This window comes from Nothoprocta perdicaria, unplaced genomic scaffold, assembly GCF_003342845.1.
Source record: "Nothoprocta perdicaria isolate Ctin4 unplaced genomic scaffold, notPer1 scaffold_6, whole genome shotgun sequence".
In the NCBI taxonomy this organism is placed as follows: domain Eukaryota; kingdom Metazoa; phylum Chordata; class Aves; order Tinamiformes; family Tinamidae; genus Nothoprocta; species Nothoprocta perdicaria.
The window spans coordinates 3,459,282-3,481,793 of NW_020455865.1; the positions used below are offsets into that span (position 1 = coordinate 3,459,282).

General features: G+C 42.0%; 2 protein-coding genes across 2 annotated transcripts in view; one reads left to right on the forward strand and one right to left on the reverse strand.

The window, feature by feature from the left end:
- Positions 1 to 226: 226 nt before the first annotated feature.
- Positions 227 to 5,563, reverse strand: SPACA9 (sperm acrosome associated 9). Its single transcript, XM_026049210.1, has 3 exons — positions 5,228 to 5,563; positions 2,807 to 3,009; positions 227 to 2,132 (listed from the first exon to the last, which is right to left on the reverse strand). The coding sequence occupies exons 1-3, from the start codon at positions 5,369 to 5,371 to the stop codon at positions 1,748 to 1,750; spliced, it is 732 nt and encodes a 243-aa protein (XP_025904995.1). The 5' UTR covers positions 5,372 to 5,563; the 3' UTR covers positions 227 to 1,747.
- Positions 5,564 to 6,005: 442 nt separating this feature from the next.
- Positions 6,006 to 22,512, forward strand: part of AK8 (adenylate kinase 8) — a 60,672-nt gene continuing 44,165 nt past the window's right edge. The window contains exons 1-5 of the mRNA XM_026049211.1: positions 6,006 to 6,095; positions 7,993 to 8,077; positions 12,010 to 12,059; positions 12,778 to 12,891; positions 17,455 to 17,523. Of these exons, the coding sequence (XP_025904996.1) occupies positions 6,012 to 6,095; positions 7,993 to 8,077; positions 12,010 to 12,059; positions 12,778 to 12,891; positions 17,455 to 17,523 (402 nt within the window). The 5' untranslated portion in view covers positions 6,006 to 6,011. The remainder of the gene's footprint in view (positions 6,096 to 7,992; positions 8,078 to 12,009; positions 12,060 to 12,777; positions 12,892 to 17,454; positions 17,524 to 22,512) is intronic.

Below are 22,512 nucleotides of genomic sequence, written 5' to 3' on the forward strand. Positions count from 1 at the left end.
GCCAAACAGCAACTGCCACTGCACATTTGTCTTTGCAACATGAACCAACAGTACAGCGGCTGCAGGCATTTGTATTTTTATTTTTTTCCCTTCTAAAGCTGCCTTTGCAAGATGGCTCTCAAAGTCTGAGATAAGGGTCAGCTTGTGCTGGTTGTGGCCCATTAGTGCCTAAGAGTGACCCCAGCGAGGTTCCTTATCATGGAGGTCACCAATTATCAGTTCAATGGGATTGTGTCTCCTAAAAAGTAGTCCTGTGTCACAGAGTATGAGATATCAGCACGTGTGGATGGGGGACAGAAACAAGGTGCAAAAGCAGCTATGGCAGGACTGACAGGGATCCTGAAAATACTTCCTGCTCCATCTGAGCTATCACTCTTTCCTACGCTCCCTCTTCTGTATCAATTCTCCCTTCTCTTTGGCTGTTTGTTGCCAAGGTCTGGTCATCTTAAGGCAAAAGCATTCTCACAGTTTTAGCAAACTGAGTCAGGTTTGCATGGGGAAATGGTTTATTCAGGAGTGTCTTGCAGCAGCAGGCAAAGAACAGGAGCTAACTTGCCTGTGGGAGGGGAAAAGAGCAATCAGATACAGGGAAGACACTGCACTATTGAGATGTTAAATCTGTAGTTACTAGTGCTTCAATAAAAAGCACCACAGAAGATGCCTATCGGCTTCTGGGGATGGGGAGTGCCTGTGGCTCTGCTGTCCCTCCCTGTGCGGCTGGGAAAGAGCTGTTTTCAGAGACACTGCTATAAAGTCAGGCTAGAATTTTGAATTATCGTTCTGAAACCAGCATGAGACTATTTCAAATAGTCTCGTGGTGTTAATGAACTAAGCCTCAGAACATCCTTGAAAGCTAGAAAGTGGATATTTGTGTTGAAAAAAGGGAAAGGAGAGACATTTTAACATGTGCTTTGAAAGGGGAACTGAATGAAAATAGCCACAGCTTTCTTGATCCATCTGCTCCCAGAACACCCTGAATCACGTCAGATGGAAGTGAATTCCTGCTGGTAGCCTCACAGAGTCCTGCGAGAGGGGTGTTTTATTCAAGTTCAGATACTGTCAGTAAACCCAACTAAACTTGTCCTTTACATCCCTGTAGCGCTGCTGCTTGACAGCAAAGGAGCCAAAGAGGTATAAGGGAGGATGTTGGGATGTTGTTGGTGTGAGACCCTGCAGGAAGCATCCAGCAGAACCCTGGGAATGTAGTCAAATACATGGACCTTTCTGCAGCCAGGGGCACGCAAGGGAGACAGTGTTAGTGCTCTGTCCTGTCGGCCTTCATTCTTTGGTCCAGATGAGCAGGCATGTTCAGTGGGGTCAGCTGCAGTGAGGGAGCTTTGGGGATGCCTACTGTGACTCTCAGATGTGCTTCTGAATCATTACAGGAGGCCTCTGCTGCTCTGCCACCTCACTGTCTAACATCCAGGGTGCTCTCACCTCAGCGTGGGAGAGCAAGGGAGTGTTCCTCAGAACAGTGAAGGGAAGCCTTAAAATCCCACTTCAGAGAACTTGTCCATTATCTGAGAAATTAGCATCTGATTGGTCCTGACTGTTCAATCCTGCTCTGAACACAAGGCTTGTCAAAGGGAGTATGTGAGAGGCAGCTAGTTCTGTTGAGATTTCTTTTAGGAGAAGATTGGAAATAAGAGTAAGGGAAAGGTGTATTTATCTGCCAAAGGATAAGTTATCTCTTCACAATTTGAATTTAGATAGGGAAGTTCATTATAACAAAGATGCACTTGGTTCTTTAAAAAGCATGTCTACCAGGTGGCTTCCAAGGACTCTTAAGTTTCCCACTGTAACTTTGTGTGTCAATCAGGCCCTTCTTTCTGGCTTGTTTACTTCCCTGGACTTGCACATAATCTTTGTTACTAACTGAGGGCTGAGCTGCAGGGGGAGCAGAAGGTGGTTTGGGGGACCTGGCTGCCCTGGCTGGTGCCTCCTGTGGTGCTGTTTTGGCAGAGCCAGCACCTCCACCACTCACGTTATACAGCATGTGCCGCGGCAGCTTCTCGGTGTGGGCGACCCACTCCTTCACGCAGTCCAGAACGATGGGGATGAGGCTCACCACACCTCCGTAATGGTTCTTGGCTTCGTTGCAGCTCAGGTGATTGACAACATCATGGGGGTATCTGTGGGAAAGAAGGAACCCTTTACTGGACCCAGCAGTCAACCCTGGAGCCACCCAGAGCCAGGCTGAGACCCCTGGGAAGGGCAGAGATGCAAACTCAGTGTTTTCCTGCCCGCATTGTCCCAATCAAAACAAAAGGCTCTGATGGAAGAGATCATCTTGTGGAAGGAGCCCTGCCAAAGACGTGATGTCCTGGCTGCTGGACTCAGTCTGCAGGAGCTCAAGAGCAGGTACCATTCCTTGTCCCACACACTAACTGTATTCAGAGCAGGGATGGGGGGAAATGGAGGGAAACAGCCTTGCCATTACATGTGACTTGAGAGTAGTCAAGTCACCTCCTCCCATCCACCAGGAATACAAACCAACCAACAGAAAAACCCTTTTGTAATTGGAATTTCATTTTTACAGGGTTGAATTTCACAGGCTGTAAAAGTGAAGTTTCATAGAAATCTCACTTTTACAGGGAATTTCACAGGGAAAACCTCATTTTTTCCCCTGTTCAAACAGGAGTAGAAACAATAGAGTAGAACTATCTCTTCTCACTAAAACTAGAAAGGTGATGTGATTGAAAACTGATGGAGGAATCAAGTGGGAATAATATATATCTGTATTCTTGTGGCAGTCCCCCTGTATTGTCAATTATCTCTCAGAAACTGAGCTGATGGAGAGACCTACTTAGCTCGGATGGCGCTGAGGTCGTTGCTGTGGCTCAGGAGCAGCTTGCACCTTTCCAAGATGTCGTTGGTAACGCTGTTCCCGGGATGCAGGGTTTCCAGGTTCTGGCAGAGCTTGCTTAGATCGTTGCAGATGCTCAGGAACATGCTGAGGATACGGCGGTCAGTGGAGTTGTTACAGTGATGGTCCATGTAGGATTGTACCTGTACAGCACAATACAGGGAAAGAGCAGGTTCAATTGCATTGAGATAAGATGGGGCTAGAGCAGTGGTTCTTGAAGTGTAGTTTCTGTTAGTGACAAAAAGCTGCTTTCTCTTGTGATCCTGTGGAAGTTTTCCACAATGGAAACTGCAAAACAGCTAGCAGGGTTTCTCTAGCATGCCCAAGACGTTCACTCATAGCTCTTCACAACTGAGCAAGGATTTTCACCACATGGATTTTCCTCCCCTCCTTGAGGAAGTTGCAGCCAAAAACAAGGCAATTCTGCTGCAAGCTCTTCAGAAAGAGGCTGGGCGTGAGGCAGCAACGTCCTCTGCACCCTGAGCAGTGCCCATGGTGCCACCTCTGCTTAGGCAAAGCAGAGAGGGAAGTCAGGGTGGTGGTTGAACTGTGCAAGTTCTGCAGTAAAAGCACAGCTGTGGCTGCACGTGGCTCTTCATTTGGCATCGCCAGCTGTGGCTGCAATTCTAAAAGCTTGCAGCCCAAATTGCCCTTCTAAGTCACTAGTGCAGTGTTATACCTCAAATGTTTCTGTCACACAGTGAATGGCATTGTGTGACGGGACATTATGCCAGAGATGAAGCAACTTCTTCAAAGAAACTAAAGGTACTTGAGATACAAGTCATCAGAATACAAAAGAGAGTGGCTGTCTGACCATATCTGGATTCTTGCACCTTCAATACTTTTTCTAAGATTTCAAGATGAGCATGAACTCACTGTTCCAAAATCAATTCCATTTGTACACAGAAAAAAAGCCACAGCCTGTACTTGGGTAAACTCTCTGCAGGTTTGTAAGAAAAGTAAAAATGGCTCTCGAGGGTCCACTTCCACTGCAGCTTCCTCCTTCCTCACTATTCTCTCAATGTATGTCCATGTGAGTGGCAGGATGTTTTTTATTGCTGCTATGGGCAGAAACAGTCCTAAAGAGAAGAGCATTTTTAGCCTGGGTGTTCATTAATGGGGCTCCAGGACTTCTTTTTGTCTGTATCAACCAGCAGAGACTTAAGGCACCTGCATAATCAGTGTGAGGAACCAGGGCCCTGGGCTCACAGCTGAAGTATCTTTGCACACTGTGTGAACAACTGTTTGCAAAGACTGCCCAGTGTTGTTATTTCCCCTGCTTCTCTAAGAAGTTTCATCATTCAAAACCCAAAAGGCTCTTGCATACAGCTTTAAGGGGACAAAAGCAGCCTTTTTTCCCCCATCTAGGTATTATATATTTATAGTATTTATATATATATATATATGCATTTAGTAGAATATTTTCTGTTTAAAATCCAAAGGAGTGCCTGCATTTGAGCAGCTGGCAGTTGCAATAGCTTTAGACTTGAGAGCCACAGGTATTTATCTCTCTATTGTCTTTTTCACTCATGTGCTTCTCCAAGCAGGAGTCCAAGTCAGTCTTGAACCGCCCTCCAGCTCCCTTCTGTGTCCTGAGGCTAAGGACAACTTGGCTTTCCCTCTGGCCTTGGCTTGCATTGGAGGCTGTGCCTGGGTTCTACTTTCTCACATCCACAATTAATATATCTTTATTATATTAGAACACTGAAAGAGGCAGAAGAAAAATCCAAGTTCTTCACGCTACTTAAAGCATTATATGTTATAAAAATTCAAAGACAATTCAGTTACAGCCCAGAAAAGCCCTAGTCCACTTGGGACTCTCAGCCCTCAATCCATCATCCTATCTCAGTAACACAGCCATTATTTTTAATAAGCTCTATAGAAAGAGTGAACAGCCCCAATACCAGGGGAAGAAGCAGACAAGCTGGTTACAAGTTAAGATTATAGATTCCATGCGTGGCTGGGGAAGCAGGGCTGATTTGATGGCTTTCTTGGACCCTGTATTTCTAGCTGTATCAGAGGCAGTGAAGTGGCAGCGTTAAACTAAATCAGGAAGTGATGCTGTAATTTATTTTTATTAATAAAAATTATAATGGCTATTATTCATAAAATATAGCTATATAATGTGGAAATGAAGAGCTATAATTTCTTCTGTGTAAATGGGTAAGTTTAATGTAGATGTTTCTCTCCCCTGCTTAACTTTTTGCCACTGTTTTGCAGTTGCACGCGCTGTTACTGGAGGGGTTTGTGCATCTTCCCCCAGTGAAAGCCCTTGCAGGGCACTGGATCCCAGCGCAGCCCAACAGCGAGTTCCTCCCTGCTCCCGGGAGCAGCTCCCGTGCTGCTGGAGCTGCCGGGTACCTGTCTGATGGTGGCCACGGGTCGGATCATGTCGTGCGCGTTCTCCCGGGTGCGTTGCAGCGCTGTGATGAACGTGAACTGCTGCTGCTGGAAGAGCCGGTAGTTCTGCTCTATGTTCCGCAGGGTCTCCTTTATCTCGTTCATCTTTCCCCTTTCCTGGATTTAGGGGGAGAGAAGGGCAGAATTCTGCATTATGTGACTCTGCCTGGAATTACACAGGTCTCGTTGAAAGCTGGGGGTGGATCCAATAAAGCAAGAGGATATTTATCGCGTCAAAGCTCCCCAGTCAGGGGCACCGAGCCAGGGCCCCAGTGACGATGCCGCAGGAGGCGGGAGAGCCCGGGGGGACCGACCCGCGTGGGGCTGCCGTGACCGCCACGCGTCGAGTGCTGCGTGGGGCGACGCTCCCGGGGGCTCCTCCGAGCGCCGTGAAGCCGCGGCCCGGAGGCCTCTGCCCCGTCCCGGGACGGCTGCGGGGCTCCCGCGCCCTCCTCGGCTGCGCTCCCGCCGGGGGCGGCGGAGGCCTCGCGGCCACCGGGGCCTCGGCGGCTCCCCGGGGGGGTCGCGGGGGCGCCGAGGCCTCCCCTCCTCCGTGGGGGGGGCCCTCACCGGAGCCCCCCCTCCTCCGTGGGGGGGGCCCTCACCGGAGCCCCGCGCGCCGCTCCCGGCGGGCCCGGCTGCCGCCGCCGTCTCCCCGGCAACGGCAGCGGCGCCTCGTCGCTGCCTGATGACGCAGGTCCCTAGCAACGCGGCGCGGCCGAGGGCTGCGTTGCTAGGGGCGGCCATGGAGCCCCCGTCCTGGTCGCTGCCGCTGTGGCCGCCGCTGAGCGCGTACGCGGAGCAGCGGGGGCTCTTCCCGCTCCTGCAGGTGACGGCGGCGGCCGCGGCCCGTGGCGCGGCGGGGGCCTGCGGGAAGGCGCGCGGGGCGCGTGTTTTTGGTGGAAAGCGAGCTGCGTGAAAACGGGCGAGCGGCGAGTCCCGCCGCGCGGCACGTGCTGCTTCCAGCGGGGAGAGCCGCCGGCTGGGCAGGGCAGGAGCGGAGAATGCGTGGAAAGGCTGCTCGGAGCAGAGGGAGCAGGAAGTAGCAGCAAAAATTTAAAAATCATGGGAAAAAAAAGGAAAAAAAAAAAAGAAAAAAAAAGAAAAATCTCTCCCTTCCTGAGGCCAAGGCCCGTGAGGTAGCACGTGTCACTGTTGCCTGCTCTGCATCTTCCTCCAGGTGCTCCCATTTTTCTGTATCCACAATAAAACAGCAACACGCCTTTAACACCAAGTGATTTCAGCGTGTGAAGACGATGATTTTCCTGCCACAAAAACCACGTGTTTTGTTCTTCAAGGCTTCACAGATACCCCTTGGCCGAGCACAGAAGTTTGGTCAAGGGGCTAAATATTCCGGTGCAGTTCTGATAGGGAAGCTGGCTGCTCTCCATATGTATGAGCATTTGCACTTCCTAAATCTCTAATTTAAGGAGGTTATAGGGGCTTTTTTTGTGCTTCTTCAAATCTCTCTGGGAGGCAAGAAAACTTCATTTTCTTCCCTTTTTCTCCTCATCTTTCTCTTCCTTTTCTTCCCTAGTATATTCAGTGCAATTTAGTGTGTCTTTTATTAAGTTAAAAAATATGTACATATTTGTATATATATTATTTTATATATATATACATATATATGTATATATTTAAGGAGAGTGTTATGTTCTCCTCTGCAGCAGTGTAGGTGTACAAACACACACAGCTTGGAATTACTGTCCGAAACGTAGACGTTTGTCCAAGAGGATAAAGCAGAAGAGGAAAAATACTGCTCCAATAAAAGCAAGCAGTCTGTTTATATAACATTTTATAGAACATACAGACTTGTACAATTTCCTTCCAAATATAAAGGTGTCATACCTGATTTTTAGAAGAAAGAAGCCCTATTCCAACATTTGTTTTACAGGTGAAAGTCCAAGTCAGAATATCAGTCAGTGATGTATGTTTAATTTTAATTACAGAATTCTCGTCTGTGCTGAAATATTTTGTAAGAAAACGTGTGGAGTTTGGTATTCCTCATTATTTCTTTTTATCCAATGTTATTCCTTTCTCTGTCTCTACCAGTCCATTCATTGCTGAAATCAGTGGAAAGATCCCCAGTGATTCAGGTGGGAGCTGAAGCAAGGCCCTGTGCAAATGGGCTAAAAAAACCACAAAATGAGGGAAAGAGTTTAAACATTTATATATATATATATATATATGTATATATTTATTTATTTCCTTAGTTCTTAGGTAGGAGGAAAACTAATAAGATTAAAAAAGAATGTGAGACGTGCTGCTCTGTTTGGGTTTGTGGTTCCTGTGTTTTTCACACATCTTCTCTCTTTGGGAAGCATTGAGGCCCGAGAAGGAGGTTTAATTGCTCTGAAGAGACATTAATTTATTTTGACCCTGTTCTTGAGGCTTCTTTATTCCTTGTGTTAATGCTGGCTCAACTATTAAATGTACCAAACCATTTAAGCCAAACATTTGTGGTGATTGTGTATATCCAATATATACTAAAACAATAGATTATTTTTTTCATATTGGCAAGTTTTTCACTGTGTTTTGTGTCAATTTTTCAGCCTCTGAAATAGGTTCTGTGTTCTCTATTTCACTTAGGTAAAGGGACATAATAAAATAAATTAGTTGGTATAAACTCTTTTACATCCTCATTTTAATAATGCTGTAAAAATGAATGTATTGTCATTATATAGCTGTGTTAGGTTTTCTTCTGATTTAATCCTGTGTATTTTCAGAACATGCTTGAAGATTTATTAATTCATAAGCCAGAGGACCCCATTCAGTATATGATAAACTATTTAAAGGAAAACAACGATGATGGTAAGTGAAAACTGAGAGACCATAAGTAGATCAACTCATTAGTTGCAAACAGCTGTTGTAAAGCTGCAGCTCAATTGGCAAATGATAGATGAAACTTTCAGACCATGTCTTGAGGAAAAAAAAAAAAAGTGAGCATTTTGGAATAGTTATAGGTAAGATGCTTTTTAATTTCTTTTTTAGTGGATAATCTAATAAAAAATGCACTTTAACAGTTACAACAATGAAACCCTCTAAGGGAATAACAAAGAGTTCTAGTGTATCAATTATTAATGCATTCTGTGCCCCATCTGATATTTCCTGTTGTCTTTAAGCTCGCTAATTACTCCTTTTGTCAGGTGTAAATTTGGTTTCCCATTCTACCTGGGCTGGCAGCTTTTCTGTTTTTTGATTAGTTAGTTAGTAGCTGCTCTTAATGAGTTCCCCAGCTCAGTGGCATCTCAGATGAAGGAACAGTGAGCCTGCCTCACTGTGTGTGTAACAAAACCTGGTAAATTGAATAGGAAGTCAGTATTCTGCACAATAAAAGCATGTAGACTCAATCAAATTATTTGATTTACAAACTGTTCACCCTTAGGCAGATTATATTTGGATATGCACAACTGAACTGTAATTTTTGTTCTGCGTGAGCTGTCAGGAATAGCTGGTGTCATGTTGCTTTGATGTTTCCTTAAAACCCCAGTAAACCATTATGAAAGTTCTGCTGCAGTGTCGGTGAAATCACTATCACTAGAGGTGCTGTGAGCTTGGTCGTGATCAGGTGAACGTCCATTGAAATGCTGCTAAATATCAAAAAAAAAAAAAAGAAAAGAAAAATGAAATCCTGCAAATTGTGTCCAGCCTATTCTGATGTGGGCAGCATGAGCAATCAGTCTGTTGCATAAACCCATGGAAAATAAGCTGAAGAATTTTCTGCAGTTTGATAGAGTGCTGATAAAATTTCTTCACGTGAAGCTGAGCTTTGTCCTTCAGCTTTGCAGTGCTATTTGAGCAGAATTAGGTTTCTGTTTCATGACTTGGGCACTTAGAGGCTAAAGACAGAACCACAGCAATTGCTTGTCAATGGGAAACGCTGTCTCTCTCTTACCCTAGTAAGAGAGAGAAGGAACTCCAATTAAAATTAAAGCCTAAATGTTGTTGTAAAGATAAATTATATGGAAAATAATGTAACAGAAATCTGTAGCAGAGTTGATTTTACTTTTTGATCATGACAGAAGGTGTTGACTATTTAGAAGAAAAAAAACCTTATTAGAGCCATCAGTAAAGCAATGAATTTTCATGATCTTGCCTAGCTAGACAGTTTTAGCCCCAGAGAAAATTTCAAACAGAGATGTGTGGAAAAGAAGCATTGCATCTATCCCAGGTGTGAAGTTAGAAAACCTTTTAAATTAATCATAGGATCTAAAGTATGCTTAAAAATATAAACAAGTGTAATGGTGATTGTAGCTTACAGCTGTCTGGAAAAGCTCCTAGGTCAAATAGGTGGCGAAGTGTTTGTACCCAAACCTCTGTGCTGTTGTTCTTCCATGTGATTCTTCTTAAAAGAAAAAAAAAGCTAAAAGAACTTTATGAAAGCTGTTAATTTTTTAGTACAAAAATGCCACTTTTGTGTATTTTGTCCTGGTTTGTGCTACTAAAGCTCTCAGGATCCAAGTCTCACTTTTGTGAATTCTTTTATTATGATCATACTCTGAAGAAATATAGTAAAGCTGTGCAGGAATGTCCGTTGTGCACTATGTGCTTTTCCTGTTTGACTAAGGATTTCCCTTATAACTTAAGTAAATTTTGTTATATTGATACTGCTCATAGACTCTTTTGGACTTAAATAGAGCTCTCAGTCCAGCTGGTCTTTTGTGTTATGCCAGGATGAATTTTGTTATTACTAAAATCATTTTTGAATATTAAATCTTAAAAGTGCTTGGAAGAGTAAATCCTGTAACATCTCAAGATTAAACATGAAATGAAATATAATTTTGCATTGAAGAAAAGGGGCATTTTCTTCTGATTTCTTGAATTCCAATTACCCATTCGTTCAGACCTCAAGTATTTAATACTGATTATTTGCTGATTTGAAGGGGTTAAACATTACATACAGTGGTGTCCTGGTTGTGCCCTTATGTCATATGTTTAGGGAAAATGCTTTAGAAGAGTCTTACAAGAGTGCAAATGAGTAAATCAGTGAATTACACTGCCCCATCTGCTGCCAGCCACTAAGCAGAGAGAAAACCAGATTTAGTACAAAGTGAGCATTTACAGTAGCCCTGGGCAATATTAAAGCATGATATGGTGTATATAATGGTATGTTTCGTTTTTTATCAAACGTTTGTCCAAGAAAGCTGTGTATTAAAGCTTCAATACCTAAGGGTTTTCTTGTGAATTTTAAATCATGCTCCTAGTTAAACCTCAAAAGGATCTGTGGATGGAAAGGTTTTTTGATTTTCTTTGAAGTGGTTTGAAGAAGTTGATTAGTGTTGGCACCCGAGCACTCTTTTATGACGCTGTTTATAAATAATTCCTAAGTACCGGGCTGGAGTTTCAAGGTGTTAGATTAAAAAAAAAAAAAAAACTAGGATTTAATCACATTACATTTGAAAGAAATTAGGTGATAAAAAACAGCTGATGTATCCTTTTAAAGTATTTTCCTACATTGTGTACTAGTTCTGTTGCACTTGCAAGAACCAATAAGGGGGGAGTTTTTCTTAAACCTTCCAAATCAAATAACTTTGTAAAGATGAATCTATAATTGGCGTTTCATGCATGTTTAAAAATTGCACCTGCCCAGTAACTGCTTAAGCACATGGAAGGCCTCATAAAAATACATTGCACATCCTTCCCTGTCTGCTGCCATCAGATACCATCTCCCCTGGCCATCGTGAGCTAAAGAAAAGAGGTTTTGGGGTGAGCAGATCCCTCATCTGTTTTGACCCGTGTTACTCCCAGTAAATACCTATCAGTCCCTTCTGTATATGGTCTGATTTGAGTATAAGGGAAAAATATCAAAGATGTTAATATAACGTGACAGCTCAAGGGATTGCAGCCCAAATTGTGTGTTCATATGAAAGGTCCCATCCCCAAAGTTACCCCTTTTCCCTTGGTTTCTTAGGACCTCTACTCCCTTCCCAGTACTGCTTAAAAGTGACACTCATTGCATTGTCTGTAAGCATAGAACAAGAAGCCCTCAAAATGGGAATCCTATCCATTTCTTTTTCTCTTCAATCTCTTTTATATAGAAGCTACTGAAGTCCACAGAAGTAAGAGAGGCACCTGGGCACCAGCAGAACGTGCTATTTTTGCCCACCTTGCTGTTGCTTGCTCCCCTTAAGGAAAGCAGAGGGACCCAAGGAATGATACGTAGAGGAAAAAGTGAATTTTAATGCTCGGTAGAGAAACTGAAGGCAGCCATTGAAAGGGTAGAGAGAAAAGTGTCTAATTTCATAATATCTGAATCTTCTTTGAATTCCGGCTCAACATATTTAGATGAAAACCATAATGTGAAATTGTACCCTTTGTGACGACAGCTAAAAGCTTGGTCAAAGAAAAAAGTTGGGTTTTTTTTTTCCCCTCCAGAAAATGTCTATTTTAAGTAAGTGTTTTGGGAATAAAAGTCACACTCGTATGAAGACATGTTCCTATCTTATGCTCTGGTTCAGCAACTAAACTATCCATGTGCTTAAATTGATATATACGCCTAAGTAATATGTTTAGTCAGTGTTAATCTTATTAACTATGGAGATTAAAGAAAGGCGCAGCTGATGCTGCCTTATTGTTCACCCTTTTCCCCAGTGGAGCCCAATCCTGAAGTGTCCATTCAGCAGACTTCCAACCAAAATAATTGTTTCATTGTAATTACATTTGTATTAGGCAGGGTAATAGCTGCAAAGCAGTTGGGATTTCTGCTTTTCTACATCCTCACATTCGTGTTTTCTTGTCCATAGCTCCACGAATTTGTATACTTGGACCGCCTGCTTCTGGGAAAACCACAGTTGTGAGTATACTACCTTCGGTGTTACAATACAAACCACTTAAGTTTTGGTTTCTGCTGAGCCCAGTGCTTGTGGAAATCTTATCCTAAGAAGATGATTTTGAAATTGAAAGGATGATTTTGAAAATGATTTTTCAGAATTATCAAAGTGCTGCAAGAGCACAAGTCATGTTGAAGGCAGCATTCCTAAGGATACTGAGCTCTGCGAGAACCTGCTGGGGTAGTGGTCATGATACAGGTGTTCTACAACAGGATTCCTCTTGGACTTGCTTGTACAGTGTTTCAACAGGACTAATTACCCTGGGAGCACTCCCATGGATATATTCTGGTGGTATTCCCAAATTCTTGCCTGTTCATTTGCCCGGGCAGTTCTCTCCTACGTCTGCTGGTACCATTTAATTGAAAATGTCCAAGTTGTATTTGAACCACTGAAAGTTGACCCGCAGGAAGTTTGTGGCTGATGGTGGTGGATACATGCTAGGAAGAATGCTTTCTTCTTTAAAATCCATGTTACAGACTGGTAGATAAAAAGGCCTTTTTCAAAGCTATAGAGTCTTGAATACCTTTATAAGAAGCTGCTTGAAGTTACACACACAGTCTGTTCATTTAAATTGGAGGCTAGTAAAATGCTCCCTGACTTTCTATAGCATTCTGAAAATGTTTCATTTTCTTTCCAAATATTTCAACTTGTATTTTTTTTTTCTTCTTCTTCTTCCCTTAGGCAATGTGGCTTTGTAAACATTTGGATGCCATACGTATCTCTCAGGAGACTTTGTTATTCAAGGAAACATTACCACTGACAAAAGAAGCAAAGGCATATAAAGAAAGAAAGCAGGTATGTAAGAGAGTAATAATAGTAGTTCTGCATGCCACAGAAGAGGAATTATGTGGCACTCCCATGATTTCCACTGTTACAAGTTTAGCAGATCAGAATATTCTTGTATCTATGGTGGTTTGTACATCTGTTAATACATGGATAGGTGCAGAGTCTTTCAGAGCAAGAGTGGAAGACAGTAGGTCTTGAAGGTCTTGGAAACATTAATCTTAGCCTGGAGTAAACAGATTTAAGAGAAGTCCAGATATGTATGATATAATTTAAAGAATGTGTCATTATTACATTAAACAAAGTCTGTTCTATTTCACGGTGTTTGATAATTTCATAATAAGCATTAATTTTAGAGGTCAAAATACTCTGGAAAATATGCACACAAACTTGTTTTTAATGCAATAGAAGCACTTAGTGAATGTTTGATTTTTCTGTAGCATGATACAAATAATTTAGTGTGCTAACTTGTTGAAGGCATATCATAGAATCATGGAATCCTTAAGGTTGGAAGGGACCTTTAGAGATCATCTAGTCCAACTCCCCCGCACATGGAGGGTCACCTAGAGCTGCAAATAGTGTTTATTATACTGAATTAAAGAGTGAAGATTGGTGAAACCTCAGATAATTTTTTTAAAGATCTGAGAGAAAAGAGTTCATTGAAGTCACTGAACGTACTACCAAAGGTTTGCTTTTGACTGGCATAATATGAAATTCTTTACTGAGAATATGTACTTTGAAATCTTTGTTCTAATTATTAAAAATTGTTTTACTAGATTCATAAATTTCAACCTAGAGTAGGAGAATTTAAAACAAAAATTCCCTTTGGTTTAATTACGCTAATTATTAACATATTTCAGACTACGCAGACACTTTCAAGGGTGTCCTTTTGGGCTTATTTGATTTAAAAAGACGGCTGGTGTGGAAGATGAAAGCCAAAAATGTCAAGGCTAATCAGGTAGCAAGGAGTGCCTGAAGAGGAGAAATCTGGTGGTGTTCAAGTACTGTGCAGTGCACCTTTGTTTCCGAGGGGCTAGGAGTCTTCGCTAACTTGCTTTCTTTTATTCTTTTACTTGAATGTGAGTCTCCATATGAAACTCCCTAAAACTAGAGGGGAACTCCTGGCTTCCTCTAAATAAGCAGAAGCTCTACTGTAACTTAAAGTGCAGCCCAAATACCATACTAATGAGCTATGTTTCCCCTTGGTGATTTCTGTTGTTGGCTAAACCTTTTGTTTTGTTTTAAGTGACCCCTGATCCTGCTGGAGCGAGAGGTAAACGTGACTCCTCTATACATAGCATCCATTAGCACTAATAGGATTTGAGTGTCTCTTCAGGATGAGAACAATAGCTGGTTTTATGATCTTTGATACAACCGTGGCATTAGAAAGTTGTAGGCCTAGCCAAAGCAATTTAATAAATGGAAAGAGAAAAACCATGAACTAAGTCTGTGTTTGTGCAAGTCTGGTCGTGAAGGTCATATAACACAATTTAATATAGTTAGAGGCCCATTTCATGAGTCTAAGGTTACTCTAAATTAACCCCAGTGCCAAAGTTTGTTCATTTTATAGGTCAGCATGCTATTGTTACTAGATCTGGGCAAACGCTGGAAAAAAGTCCACTAATATTTGCTCACGTATTTTAGTTGCTTCTCGTGCTTTCATCTCTTTTGTGTTCACTTCCAGTGAACGTTAAAGCGTTTGAGTTTTACTAGCACAGGAGTTCATGAAAATGGTATTTAAAATACCTGATTATTCTCCTAAGCTTGGTTTTTAAATTTGGACATATCATTCACTATCACTCACCTGGCCACTCACTAATGAGCACAGCTCAAGTGGTGAATTTTAAATATCAAATGTTCAAAGCAAAGTGTGATCATTCCACATGTAAAAATACTTTGAAAAAGTCATATATTTTTGAATATTTAATAAATTTGAGGAGTCGTGAGCTACCAATAAATATTCCATGAACAGAAAAAGAGGCTACATTTGTGGGTAAATCATTGCAAATTATTCCCTCATCTCTACTTATTATAATGCTAATAGAAAATACCTCCAAGTTTTTTTCCTATAGAGAAGTATAATAATGAGCCATTGCATGTTTCACTTCTCCTGCTAGCTGGATAAAATATGAAGTTGAAAGAACCATGGTAATCGGGGGTTTGCAGGATGGGTGTGCCCTTAAAGCTAGACTAAATTGCAGTTAACGTGTCTGCATCCTGCTTAATGACTTAGAACCACTGCACATTTGCATCATATTCCTGTGCTTTTTAAGAAGAAATATAACAGCAGAGAGGAAAATCCACGACATCCCCATCTAGGCACATCCAGCATCGTTCAGGACAAGTCACCATGAAGGGACAAGAAGGAACTGTTCCAGCCTTGCGCATACATGAACAGGGTAGCCTTTTGGTGTGTATTTTTCTAGATGAGCTCCATTTAAACATTCATGATTTTTCAAACTGCTAACCAAGTTTTTTGAAGCGTGTGACCGCTTTTCTCTCGAAGGGGCCAAGCTTTCAAGCAAACCAACTTGGAAGGGTTGGGCTGTAGCTGTTTTCAGAACAAATATGTCTGAAACTTGCAGTAGGAGCATCTGGGGAGGGGAAAGTCCTTCCCCTCTCAATCTAAGCAAAAGTGTAGCAGTTTTGTGAAAGGGTTACTAAAAACATCATTTTGAGGAGAGCGGGCGTGTAAGATAAAATATAGTATCTCCAGAATAATGTGGAACACTTAAAATCGGTCATGAATGAGTAGAGTTTTTCGTCAGCATAGGAATAAGGATTAGCACCGTGTGTATAGCCTAAAGAAAAATATACATGTGTCTGAATATAAGAAAATGCCACAGCTTTTAGAGAGTTTACTATTTCAAACGGAGGTCTTTTCATTAACTAAACCAAATACAAGGTCAAGCTCAGAGCGCTGTAGATAAGCTCTCCTGTTATCAATGTCTATGGCTCATTGTCCATTATTACAGATTCCTGGGAGGTGATGTCCTCTCCATTGGCCTTGTGAAATATTTGTGTATTTAGGAGAGGAAAATATGAATATGCTGTATGATGATGGATATGTGTCAGAGGTAATGATTGCTAGGTGATTAATTAGGCATAATACAGTCTATTGAAAGTGATTTTTAGGCCACTGTTCAATAGAAGGAAAACTGACCGTGAAAGAGAAGTGGAATTATGCTGCAGAGAGCAGAAGGAATTAACACACCAAAATACCTGCTTGTGTCCTCTGATTGTTTTTGTGCAATAAGCCTCCCTCAAAAGAGAGGACTTAGAATATCACTGCGCTGGAAGAAGTTAGTGTAATTTGGGTTTAAATTGGTTTGGCACAGCTTAGCAGAGTGGACCCCCGGCAGTCGCTCGCTTCTCTTGACGTGACACATCAAAGAGGTAGGCAAGACACGAGCTGTTCCTGGGAGCAGCGTGAGGCACCTTTGGAAGGTGACAGCCTCAAAGCCTCAGGCCCAGGCTCCAGCAGCGGGAGGCTGCGGGAGGCTTTGACGCACCACCCTATGAGACCTGCAGACTTTCCAGAAACAGCCTTTTTTTCCCCCTTTTTCTCTGTTACGTGCTTGAATGTCACCTTACGAATGGCTGATAGGAAGAAAGGCACTGAGAACCAGGGACAGAAGGGAGAAACTAAACAAAACAATCCCCCACCTGCTCCCTGACTCGAGCGTCCTGTCCGTCCCACAGCCAGCAAAGCCTCTTCTCTGCTGCGTATCCTCGAGTCTTTTCTCCAGGCTACTTCAAAGGGACTGGTACGATAGCTTCTACCACTCCTAGTGAAATTTTTATGAGTTGATGAGGAGGAGGAGGAGGAAATTTTCCAAATAGCCACATTTTCACTCTGTCTAATTGCATCTTTTATTATAATGTAAATCCAAAGAAATACCCTCTTAGAATTGTATCGTTCAGAGTGGTTAGAATGAGAGGTGAATGCAAACCCACAATACACGTAGCTATTGGCGTCGCCTGAAGTTTCTTGCATGAGTTGAAAGACAACTTTGTGATGCAGAAAATCCATCTGCAGAAACCTTCCCGAGTCCTCATTTTAGCAAAAACATCAAACCAAATGAGACAGGGCAGCTTGTAGACAAATGATCAATGGCTTCTTTAATATCACTAATGCTGTACATGCTGACATAGGAAGTAGCAGTGGGTCAGATACTTACCCTGGTGAAAGGGCTGGTGGATGTGATGTTCAAAGGGATTGCTGATGGATGTAATGTTCTAATGGTTCCCTTTATAAGTCTGAGGTCCAGTGTGGTAATTTGTGTGCAAATCTTGGCACTGTTTCCATGTTAGTGTGCAGTAAGGTCAGATGTGGGCTTTGGCAAGCAGAAATGTGTTTGGCTTACCTTTAACATCGATTTTTGTGCCCGTATTAACTCTCTGATACAGCGTGCTAATGACTTGGGGCCTTGTACTGTTCAAATTATTTATTTTAAGGAGACATCTTAGTTCACCTTTAACCAGAATGTGCCTGCCTGATAAAATTCCTTTTGAACTCTATTGTGAATATTCAGCCTTTTTTTTTTTTTTTTTTTTTTTTTTTTTTTTCTTTAGAAAATCCCCAACGCGCTTTGGGCCAATCTGATCCAGGAACGTCTGTCAAACGTGGACTGCATCAAACAAGTAAGGATTGCTCCGCGGAGGGCCGGTGGGATGAGCACTTACACAAGCCGTGCATCGTAGTTAGCATTGCGAGTCCTGAGCCGAGGAGGGAATGGGGGCAAATCTTTGGGGGCTCGGGAGCGAATTGCTTTCTTGAACATCAGCAGAGGGACTTGGGAGCTTTATTAACAGGATAAAGGAGAGGCTGAGAGTCTGCATATGCTAATCTTAGAGCACTGAGATGATCAAAGGCTGAACAAGCGTAGCTTTGTTGATTGCCTGGGGCAACTGGCAGAGTAATAGTGGACAAAGCAGATAAACAGAAAATAGATAAAAATCAATAGCTTGAGTTGGGTTTTTAGTTCTTCCTGATGAAACAAGAAAAGAAAGTCTAATGTTATGCATTTCAATTTTCTTTTTCTTATTGTGTCCTTTTTTTTTGCCCTGTGTTAGGAATTTGAATGTATTCTAGGTAGTAATTAATATGCTCACTGTTAGCTTACGAAAATAGACAGCTGAATAGTTTTTGGCTGCTGCATCCATGGATCTGTGTTGTTATTTTTTTGTTGTACTTAGACTTAATATAAGTAGAGGCTCTTCAAATAGAGCTAAAAGAGAACTTAAATAGATTAATACTGCTTGAATATCTAGACTCATGGAAAGCATGAAAAGCTCTTTTATGTGTTTTCTTTAAACCTCAAATGCTGTTATGATTTATTGAGTCTATAATCAGCCCATAATAATGGATTATTTAGAAGGGACATAATAATCTAGTGGATAAAAATGTTTGCCTAAACAGTGCCAAGATGTAGGTTGTACATTAGTTGAAGCACTTCTTGGAAGGAGAAAAATGCATAGTTCAAATAAGATGTAACATTCATGAAGAGCTGAAGAACTTTTTTGGGTATATAATAACTGTTCTTAGATCTACCTACCGAGCTAAGTGTGTTCACTTGCCAGGTCATAAAAGGCTGGGTTGCTCTATGGTCATGCAGGATGTGAACAGCAAACTTCTCAAGTCGGAGTGTTTAAAACATATTTAAATGCATAGAAATGAAAATAAGCAAGAAAGATGGTAACCCAAGAGTGCAGCTGCTAACTCTTAGACTTTTGGCTGGTGTCATCAATAGTTTTGGTTAAGTATTTTCTCAAGTGAGCTCTTAAAAGCAGTAGTGCGGGGTGGGGTTTATCCTCTAGTGCTATCAGGAGGAGAGTTGTTTTGGTGGCAGCGCTTGCAATGATCCAGAATGGGTGAATAACCCTTCATTTCAGGGCTTTTATAGCAGGAGCTATAAGATCTTTCCAAGGTGCTCACTGTCATGTAAGCCACTTCCTCTGCTTAAAAGCAAATGTGTTTTCAGCAGCTCTTTATTTTCTCCAGTGTTCTTTGTGATACTGTTAAAGTTTTAGTGACCACCAGTGGGCAAAGTCTGCCAGTCTCCAAAGGCTACATCCACCCAATGCTTTTTTTGCCCTATTTATTCTGTAACTGTTGGCATAGTTCTTGCTCTCCTTATAGCAGCGAGTGAAGGATCTCTCAGTGCCTGTATTTTTAAGTCCTATAAACTCCAAATAAAGTGACAGGATAGTTTAAATGACAACAGCTGCCTGCATTTTATGTTCCTACCACTACCACCGGCAGCACTGAACCAGTGCATGTTACAGAACAGTAGGAGAAATAAAAACTTCCTTTAGAATAAACTGCCCCGATGTTGAGCAGGTCTGGAGTGTGCATTATTAGTGTAGTTAAGATTGCAGCTCCTTTTTAGGAAAAATGCATAATTAGCTTGCCCAAAGTTGTGATAGTTTATTGAAAGTCCTATTGAAAGTAGACAGAATTCAGGGCCACTCAAATGACCCCACATCGTGCATCACCTGCACTTGAAAGAGGCTCTATGCATTTTAATTACAGCCTTCTACTGTGGGTGTTAATGAATTCAATCCTGCAGATTTTTTTTACTTCCTTGCCCAGATTTATACCATCTCACTCAAATCATGAGTCAGCATTTTTAGCCAAAAATGGAAAGAGATGAGGATGTCTGTTGGGCCGTAGGACCACAAGCTGTTCGTTTTATTTCTCCTTGTGGTGTCATTGGCTTGGCATTAATTGCACAGCTTTCATCCCAGTGACAGGAGGAATATGGAATTTTTTGCGCCATTGTTTTGACACTCTCAGGTTTATGGATGTCACCGGCATCCTCCAAGGACAGCATTTTTATTGATCAACAGCCCTTCTGAGACAGTGCTGTGTGTTCCTCTAATACAAATGGAGTTAGGCCTGCAGGATCACACAGGTGGGTCTTCCAGCACCCGCAGAGAACTTATTGGGAGCGTTATGTTAGAACCTGGCACTTGGGCAGCTCACAGGAAGACTTTTCATCTGGCTGTTGGTGCTGCTGCGGTTGTGGAGGGAACTTATAGAGCTGGGGAGAGCAAGCGGAGAGATTGATAGATGGTGAATTGTGAGGGGACAGCTGAGCAACCTTATTCACATTTTGGAGAGATTTGGAAATGAAGCCTATGAGTCAGTCGAACTCAAGGGCAGATTTACTTCTGATTGATAGTAAACAAGTCAGAATGGTGGCTGCCGTTGAACAGGAAGGCAAAGAATGCAGTGGCTGTTGGTTGCTTTGGGGTCTGTACAGGGATCATCGTGTTGTCCCTGAGACTCTTACAAGGACAGCAATGTGTCATCGGTGTAGCCGCATTGTTCTAAGGCAGAGTCAGTTTGGGATTTTGTAACAAATCCTGCAGCTGTGCAGGTCAAATAACAAGAGCGCTGAATATCCAAGTCATTCTTGTTGAGGTGGAAAGTTGGCAGAATATAGGTTTGGTGCTAGGGCTGAGAGCGGGCACGCAAAGGAAGGGGATTTATGTTTGGGAACAACCTGGAGGGTTTCCTTTCCTTCAGGTTCCTTAAATTTGGAGAGGAAAGTGATGGCTTTGAAAGTACTTCCCGTTGCTGATTTTGTGTGCCATGGGTCTCCAAGGAGCACTTCACGTGGCATTAAGGCAAGAGCAGAGTACTGTATTTATAGCAGTCGTGATGTGGGAATGGACCGAGGTTCCTGCTGAAAGAGAGGGAGTAGTGACCGCGGAATAAGGCGCTGCAGAATTTCAGACTTCTAGCCTTCATTCTGGCCTTGATGTGATAAGGTGCCATCCACACGTGGATGTAAGGTTACTGCTATCAAGAACAAAAAAAGAGATATCTTCTAAAAGAAACAAATTCTCACCATGTGAAGTTACTAATTACACTTTAATGACAGCCAGGAGGGCAGAAAAGAGCAATGTTTGCATAAAGCATGATAGGCATATTTTAAGTCAGGTCTTGCTCTGCTGTGTCTTGCTTCATCTTGCTTAGTTCCCAAGCTGCTCTCCTATTTTTTTTTCCCTTCCTTTTTTTTTTCCCCCTCTCAGTGACATCTGCTTGGAGCTTGTCCCTCCTGTGATACCACACTACTTGCAGCTGTTCAGACCTCCAGCTCTGAGCCGTGCATGGGGTGCCCTGAGCATACGGCCTTTTTGATGTGTGATAAAACAGAACCAAGCCACTGGGGGTATGGAGAGGGAATGCATCAGAATATCAATAAACCTGTTCTGAACAAAGCTGCGGCTCTGTGCTGGAATAGACATTTCACTGAACTGTCAAGTAGATGGATAATGTATTCTAATTAGGGATTGACTGATACCCTGCAACTCGGAGACCTTTGGATATAGGATCCAAAACGCTAGCTATTTTTGTAGCAATCACTTACTATGTATTTGTTTAAAAATTATTTGTTGCAAGAAGCTATTTATTGAGCTCTGATTTCCTACAGTGCCAAAACTTTTAGCTTTAAAATTGCATATGGCCTGCTCTGAGAACCTTTGAAATTGGTATATAAGCATTATGATGTTTGCTATGTGTTGTTTAAAGAGCATCTTCTGTGTTTGCTGCCTGTTGCTTAGTATTTGCTTCTGAGCTATAAGTGTATTTACACCAGAAGCAAAAGGCTTTATTTTTAGTTTCCAAAAGTATTGCGCTTGGAGTGGGGAAAATGAGCCAGATTTGTAGTCTGTGCAAATTGGCAAAGATCTGTTGGCTTCAGGGCTCTCATGCCATTTCTCCCTAGAAGAAGATCTATGTGTATGTTGTACAAATACAAGATATTCACAACCGGTTCGAAATTCCTAGCACACTGCTAAAAATATTGTGCAGCCTTGCCTCTCTCCTGCAAGTCCCAATGGATAAATTGATTTCTTAGCACCTGTGTGACCTTAGCCAGTGGTTCATCCTAATTTGATAAAGCAAACACCAGGAGTGGCAAAAATGTCTTGCAGTTACTCGAGTCTCTTATTTTCTACAGATACCAGCAGGATGACATGTTCCTGAAACCAGGCTAATTAAGGAATTTTAAGTAGTCTACTCTATTTTCTTGTATAATTGGAATGTCCCAATTTCCTCCTACAGAAGTCATGGGGATATGTTTCCCTGAAATACTTCTAAAACCTTTGGACCCCATACTGACAGAGCATCTAATTTATATGGGAGATAATAATGATTACTAGCTAATGCTATATTAAAATATCTTTTTTTTTTTTTAACTTTTTTCCTAAATACAAAGATGACCTTTCACACTTATTATAGTATCACAAACTTATTTTAGGATTTAGGCTATGGTGACAAGGGCCTGTGTAGTTAAGCAACTAACAGGAAAATTAGGCAAAGTTCAGAAAATTCAGACTTGGGAGTGGGAAGAGGATTACATTTCAAATACTGCATCACACGGACACCGAGTGAGGCTGCAGCACTCTGGTATTTCACAGCTCTGTAAATGTTTTTTTAAAGATGCTCAATCCAACACTTAGCTGGCTATAACAAGGACTTAAGGGAGCAAAAGGCTCTTTTTTCTTTTTTCTTTTTTCTTTTTTCTTTTTTCTTTTTTCTTTTTTCTTTCTTTTGCTCTGTTGCTTCATTAGCTTTGGGAATGGTGGTTCCATTACTGTGAGTTTTCCTGTATAATTTAA